Here is a 7,816-nt window from a genome sequence, read left to right as displayed (position 1 = left end):
CGTATCATATAACGTAGCTTTTCAGGACCCGTTCATTTACATCTCGACTTTTCCCGGACACCCGACCTCTTCCCCTGGTCACGTTCACAGTCACCCAGGCGGGAACCGCCGCTGCCACAATGATTACACCCGTGCCACCCGGTCTGATACCATTTGTAAGATCGATTTAGGTCCACCAACATGCCATGCATATAAGCTCATGAGTCCCTCATTTCTTTAAAATCAATTGGTGATAGACAGTGACGATTCTAGGATGAGAATTTAATGAGGTCCCAATTTTTTTTTTTTACAGTATCAATTATATTTGAATACTATTTTAGTAGTTGTTTACCTTCAAAATTCGAAAAGTATACGGTGTCCGAATATTTAAATTTAGTCATGTCCTATAAATCTTAAAAGAAAATTGTAAATTCAAAAAATATACGAGGTCTTACACTTAAATATAGTGGTGCCTATACAATTTAAATGATAATTTTTATAGAAAAATTTTAAACTAATTTTAAACTAGTGGTGTCTCGTGACCTTACGGGTCAATACATAGAGTCATCACTGGTGATAGAGGGAGGTTCTCAAGTGCCTTATACGTATACATATTTTTCTTTTTACTTCCTATATGGGACATCCTAACCGATTAGCTCCGACATAACTTATAGTAGTAAAATATTTTAATTTGTGTTTTCGATTTTGTCTTTTTGTTTCTTATTTATCCGTGTAATGTCAGTGTACCATCTTAATCGTGTTTGGACTTTGGACAATTCTTTGCAAATAAAATTAAAATAATTAAAATTAAATGAATATATTTTTTTATTACAATGTATGTGTTGAAGCAATCAAAGTGTTCACCACCATATAAATAAAAATTTTATGAACCCACAAAACAATTAATTAGAATTAGAATGGGGCACTCAAAAAAGCTTAAAAATTTCCACTCAATTCTCAAAGACAAAGCCAAAATCATCAAAGCAAAATTGTCGATCACCAATCACACCACCTCCTCTATCCAAATAGTAGTCCTTCGTGCCACCACTCGAACCACCCATTCCCCACCGCACGACCACCTTATCTCCGCCCTAATCGCATTCGGTCTCACCACACAATATTCAGCCTCAGCTTGTATATCAACAATCATCAACCGTCTTCACCACCACAACCAACCAAACGCCTATGTAGCACTTAAGTCTCTCATAACATTACACCACTTCATCACCAGTGGTTCCTTTGTTCACAAGGAACAAACATACGTGTCAAACACCAACTTTGGTTTTTTAAATCTATCGAGATTTGTCGATAACACTGACATGCAATCAAAAGAATTTTCATTATGGGTACAATGGTACGCGCGTTTTTTGGAAACCAATTTGTCCATATCAAATATCCTAGGTTGTTCCCTATCGTCATCAAAAGCCGAAATCGATAAAAAGAAGGAAAAATTGAAATTCTCGTTGTACATGGACTTATTCAAAGAAATTGAGGGACTAGTTTCGACAATAGAGGTGATATGTACGGCACCACAATCTTTACATTGTCAAAGGAACGATATTATTTACGAGGTAATGAGATTAGTGCGAGAAGATTACAGAATAATTCAATATCATACAATGATACGATTAACCGAATTGAGTAACAGGATTCATAAGTTAAGCGACAGCGAGTTGAAGGAGTTGACTCGGAGTTTGGAGAGGTTAGAGAGTTGCAAGGAGAGACTGGGGCAATTGTTTCTGAACCGGGGAAGGATCGTGTCGTTTTGGAATTTTGAAAGCGAGTTACTGAGGAAACTTATGTTGTTAAGGAAAGATAGGGAAATGAAATTGGTGAGTTGGAAAATGATTGAGTATGCTACCGAGTCAACTCAGTTGAATAAACAAATCATTATCTCCAGTCGACCGTTGGAATTATTGACGTTTGTAGAAAATAATGATTGGTCAAGCTTTGATAAAGTTAATCAAAGTTTTTGTGTGGATACCGCGTGATACAATGTTTTCTTTTTCTCTTTTAATTTTACATTTTAATTTAATTTCAATAATTTTGTTTATATTTTTCTCATTGTACGGAGTATTATATTATATTGAAGTGTACTAATACTAATCAAGGTTGAAGAACTCGGAACCCGGAACTCGGGGAGTTCTCGGCGGCACAACTTTTAGGAGTTTTTGGAGAATTCGGAGAAACTCGGTGGTTGACTTTCGTTGATTTTTAATATAAATATATATATTTTTAGTAAATATATGTATAAATATAAGACTTTTGAGATAATTTCCAGATTTGACCGAGAATTGACCGATTTTTTCGAGAAGTTGACCGATTTGACTGAGAGTTGACCGATTTATCCGAGAAGTCGGTCGTTGACCGATAAATTACGCTTTGACCGATTTTTTGCCGATTCACAAAACGAGTTCTCGCCAGGATTGAGTTTCCGAGTTCTCGCCGAGTTCTTGCCTTTTTTTCGATTTTTGCAACCATGATACTAATAACTACTCCCTCGTCTCATATTAATAGTCTACAGACAAAAAACACACAATTTAAAAAAAAATGTTATAAAATCAATGTACTTTCTGTTTACATTTCAGTTTTACCCTTACATTTTCTTTCTCCTTTAATCATATCCACATACATTAAGAGCATAATAGAACTTATGTTTCTTATTCTGGTCTATTTATGGAAGTGGATTATTAGTATGGAACATCTCAAAATGAAATACTGGACTATTGATATGAGACGGATGGAGTATTATGGAGTAATAACAAGGCAGTGTTTATTCAAGTCGATGTTCCAAGATAAAATAAACACACGTTTATAAGTGAATAAAGTCAATAGAGTTTGATAAGTAAAATCCGAAACCAACATTTTATGTTAAAAGCTAAAAGTTAATCAACTAATTCTAATTATATCATTTGAAACAAAGTTTCTCATTCTAAAGAAGTGACAATAGTTTTCAATAACGTCACTGTAAACAATTCAATTTAGAAATACGTTAAATTGAAGTAATATTGTCTATCTAATAGTCACGCCATCGATTAAAAAGGATAATAGTGTGACGTCTATATAGCGGTGAGGTGAGTGCTAGATAGTGCTAGATGGACAATATATCCAACTATTTTTTACATATTTATGTTGTAATCCGTTTTAGATATTAAAAAGAGTATTGCTTCATTCGTTTCAAATTAGTAATCCTTAGATTGAAACGAACAGTTTAAAAACTGTTATTATTACATTGTACTTTTTATGTAATTTACGGTTTAACATTTATCCATTTTTTGTCCTTCATACATAAAATAAAATAGTAGTATAAAAGAAAATTTTATCTCATTATTTTTATTTGTTTATTTATAAAAATTAGCTATTAATTTGTGACAACTCAAAAATGAATACTATTAATATCGAACGGAACGCGGACTTTAATGGGTATTTGAAAAAGTTATATTACCTTTGTTTGTAATTTAAATATTAATTCGTTATCCTTTCAAACCATTTGCCTTATTATTGTTTATTATTATTGATTATTTATTTATTTAATTAATTTAATTAATTAGTTTTAATCGAAGAATAAAACCTGCGCTTCACTTGATTAATTGAAGTATGGTATGAAAATGAAGAGGGGATAAAGTTGTAAAGAAAGGAAGGGAAAAAATTGACAACCACATCTTTTTTAGTTAGTTTTTATAATTATAATATATTATACAAAGTACCTAGTGATATTACGGAGTACTTCAATTGTCATAAAGAAAATTATTTATTATGCAACCATATTCGGGTTTTTATATTGGCGACAAACAAACTTGGGGTATGCTTGGTTGGGATTATTAAGGGGTGGGGAATGATAATGATTTTCATTAATGATGCTTGGTGTGTTATATGAATAGAAATCAATACTAATTAGTAGGTAATGAAGCATTACCCTCTAAATTGGGGGTAATGAATATGGGGTAATGATAATACTCTTTAACCGTCTCCTGACTTTCCTCAACTGTCTCGGATCTTCCATTATTTTTTTTTTTTTATTTCTTCTTTTGTATTTGTGTCCAATTAAACACATTTTACACATGTGTCAATCAAAATAATCTACAATCCATAAAAGTTCGAATCGATTTCATTATTTTCTACATGTATTTTTACCCAACTATTGAATCAAAATTGTATCGTTTCATTTGAATTTTTTTATTGCAATATAAATAAAAAACTTAAAAACACTTGAAATATATTAAATTAAAATAATCTAGAGTTCAAATACTAACAAACCATATTTAAATATAAAAGTTTCTTTTATTAAGTAATTTATCTTTTACATTTTTTCCATTTTTTTTTTCATCATACTACCGAATATGTTTTTATTCAAACCAAGCATCATGAATGGTAATGGTAATGCCCATTCCATAGTATTCCTATTATTATTTCCTTTCCCATTACCTAAAATGAACAAGCACCTCCTTAAATAAATAAAGAAGAGAGACTTTCATCGCAAGGTGAAAAAAATCAAACCATAGTGTAACGACCCGTCAAAATCGCTATTGACGCGGCACATTAATCATTGATTCCACAGTGAGGTTTTGACCTCTATATGATACGTTTTGATAAAATATTGCATTCATTAAAATAAGTAACTTTCTAAACATAGAAAGTTATAAACATGTGGGCGAGTGCTTAGGTATAAGCAAAACCCCGAAATACATAAGTCTTTAATTTACAGGTTGACATCACAGTCCAATTATTTATTACACAACGCAGTTTTATTTTGAATGCAATAAACTTTGTACAAAGCATGAGAGACTCCATGCAGGCAACAAGCACATCACAGCGGAAGCATTCTAAGGACCTGAGAATAAAACATGCTAAAAAGTCAACACGAATGTTGGTGAGTTATAGGTTTAATTGCTCGAGTCATAAACATATATAAAGATAGACCACAAGATTTCATCAAAAGTTTATCAATAGATTCTACGTAACAGAGCACCCTGGTAACTAAACTTAACGCTATAGTGATAATTACCCCATTCGTTTTAATACACGCAAACCAACGTGTCTTAAACTCAAATAACATACGTCCGTTAAAAGGCTAGTGCTCTAGCTCGGACGGGGATGTCAAGCCCTATGGATCCATATACAATTATTCGCGCCCACCAGTCCATATCCTATGTACTGGCAGCTACTAGTTACCAAAGCTAAGGGATTTTCGGTTTAACTCAGTGTAGAATTTAGTATGTACTTGTGTCTTATCGCGTTTAAAATAAATTGCATATATTCTCAGCCCAAAAATATTTAAAGTATTTAAAAAGGGAGACTATAAACTCACAGTTCAATATTGAGACTCAATATTGTAGGCAAATTGCGTAGACGTAATGATGGTAGACGACTGTATGGTTGGCCTTGGATTCAAGAACAATACCCCGAACAATACCCAATATTTCCTTAGCTTAAAGTGGTTTAAAACCCGAATTAAAACACCCTCGAATATACTTTATTATTATTAAACTTAAATTTAAAATTATAATTATAATTTAAATATAAATTTTTATTACTGAAGAAAAAAATATGTGATAATTCGTCGAGCAAAACAGGCGTATTTATATTACTTTTCCGTTTACTGTAGCTCATGCGATCGCATGAGTTTTCAGTGTTTTTGCCATGCGATCGCATGGCCGCCTTTTCTGTTTTTGTTTGGTAGTTTGTCGACATCAAATAGTGTTACTGTAGCAAATAGTGTTTTACTGTAGCAAATAATCTGCTCAATCGGATGCTGGTTCATCAAATAGCTGGTTGTAGAACACACAGCATCTTGATCATCAGCTGGTTCAGATGAGTGAGCAGCAACAGAAGGTTGCTGATCAATATCAGTAGAATCAGTACCAGCTTGTGATCTCTCAGAACCAGCAGACCTAGGCTCATAGTGTTTTACAGCAACAAATAGTGTTTACTGTAGCAAATAGTGTTTACTGTAGCAAATAGTGTTTACTGTAGCAAATCACTGTAGCAAAGTCGTTTTTCCCTGTAGCACTGTAGCAAAATACGGTTTCACTGTAGCAAATAGTGTTTTACTGTAGCAAATAGTGGTTTACTGTAGCAAATAGTGTTTTACTGTAGCAAATAGGGTTTTACTGTAGGAAAGTCGTTTTTACTTGTACATATATATATACATACATATAATTGTTCATGAATCGTCGAGAGTAATCAAAGGTAATTGTATATATGAAACAGTTCTAAAAATTTGAGACTCAATCTAACAGACTTTGTTTAGCGTGTTAAAATAATAAATCGTATAGAGAATTGGTTTAAATAAGTCAAAAATTTCCGGGTCATCACAGTACCTCCCCCTTAAAGAAAATTTCGTCCCGAAATTTTGAGTAGTACCTGTTTCATGAGCGATATCAGTGAACAAATGTGGATACTTTTGCTTCATCTGATCTTCACGTTCCCAAGTAAACTCGGGTCCTCGTCTTGCGTTCCAACGAACCCTAACTATCGGTATTTTGCTTTGTTTTAATTGTTTGACCTCACGGTCCATGATTTCAACAGGTTCTTCGATAAAATGAAGTTTATCATTGATTCGTATTTCGTCAAGAGGAATTACGACATCCTCTTCAGCTAAACATTTCTTCAAATTTGACACGTGAAATGTGTTGTGAACACTACTAAGTTCTTGCGGTAGCTTTAATCGATAAGCAACTGTTCCAATTCTTTCGGTGATTTCAAAGGGTCCTACGTACCTAGGACTTAGCTTTCCTCGTTTACCGAATCGTACAACGCCTTTCCAGGGTGACACTTTCAACATGACTTTGTCGCCCACTTGAAATTCTAGCGGTTTTCTTCTTACATCAGCATAACTCTTTTGGCGACTCATGGCCGTTTTCAATCGCTGTTGTATTTGAATGATCTTTTCGGTGGTTTCGTGAATAATTTCTGGTCCAGTAAGTTGTCTTTCTCCTACTTCACTCCAACATATAGGAGATCTGCACTTTCTACCGTAAAGTGCTTCAAATGGCGCTGCATTGATGCTCGTATGATAGCTGTTATTGTATGAAAATTCTGCCAACGGTAAGTGTCGATCCCAACTGGTTCCAAAGTCAATCACGCATGCCCGTAACATGTCTTCCAATGTTTGTATTGTTCTTTCACTTTGACCATCTGTCTGTGGGTGATAAGCGGTGCTCATATCTAATCGAGTTCCCAATGCTTTTTGTAATGACTGCCAGAAACGTGATGTGAATCGGGTGTCGCGATCAGATATGATAGAGATGGGTACACCATGCCTGGAAACTACTTCCTTCAAATATAGGCGTGCTAATTTCTCCATACTGTCTGTCTCCTTTATTGGTAGAAAGTGAGCTGATTTAGTTAGACGATCAACTATCACCCAAATAGTATCATGACTACTTGCAGTCCTTGGCAATTTCGTAATGAAATCCATAGTTATTCTTTCCCATTTCCACTGCGGAATTTCTGGTTGTTGCAGTAATCCTGACGGCTTTTGGTGCTCAGCTTTGACCTTTGCACACGTCAAACATTTGCTTACATAAGTAGCAATTTCTGTCTTCATATTAGGCCACCAATAAAACTTCTTGAGATCGTGGTACATTTTCCCGTTTCCTGGGTGAATTGAGTACCTCGTTTTGTGTGCTTCATCTAGTACTAGTTGCCTTAGATTACCATATTTTGGTACCCATATCCTATCAGCAAAATACAGGGTTCCATCGGCTTTTACCTCAAGCTGTTTTTCTAACCCTCTGCTCATTTCGCCTTTTTCATTTTCTTCTTTTAAAGCTTCTAACTGTGCTGCTTGAATTTGCTTTGTGAGATCGGTACGAATTGTAATATTCAAAGCTCG

The 7,816-nt window shown here is 34.2% G+C and overlaps 1 protein-coding gene across 1 annotated transcript; it reads left to right on the top strand.

Annotated features, from left to right (window-relative positions):
• Positions 1-862: 862 nt before the first annotated feature.
• Positions 863-2,199, top strand: LOC139847808 (putative clathrin assembly protein At4g40080). The gene has a single exon (XM_071837531.1). The coding sequence runs from the start codon at positions 897-899 to the stop codon at positions 1,968-1,970; it is 1,074 nt and encodes a 357-aa protein (XP_071693632.1). The 5' UTR covers positions 863-896; the 3' UTR covers positions 1,971-2,199.
• Positions 2,200-7,816: the final 5,617 nt, after the last annotated feature.

Source organism: Rutidosis leptorrhynchoides, chromosome 5 (genome assembly GCF_046630445.1).
Source record: "Rutidosis leptorrhynchoides isolate AG116_Rl617_1_P2 chromosome 5, CSIRO_AGI_Rlap_v1, whole genome shotgun sequence".
In the NCBI taxonomy this organism is placed as follows: Eukaryota; Viridiplantae; Streptophyta; class Magnoliopsida; order Asterales; family Asteraceae; genus Rutidosis; species Rutidosis leptorrhynchoides.
The sequence above is the reverse complement of the archived record's forward strand: the minus strand, read 5'-3'. Positions and strand labels throughout refer to the sequence as shown.

Bases quoted from the DNA above. Each gene is read 5' to 3' on its own strand.
- LOC139847808 (XM_071837531.1), top strand. From the start codon at position 897: ATGGGGCACTCAAAAAAGCTTAAAAATTTCCACTCAATTCTCAAAGAC.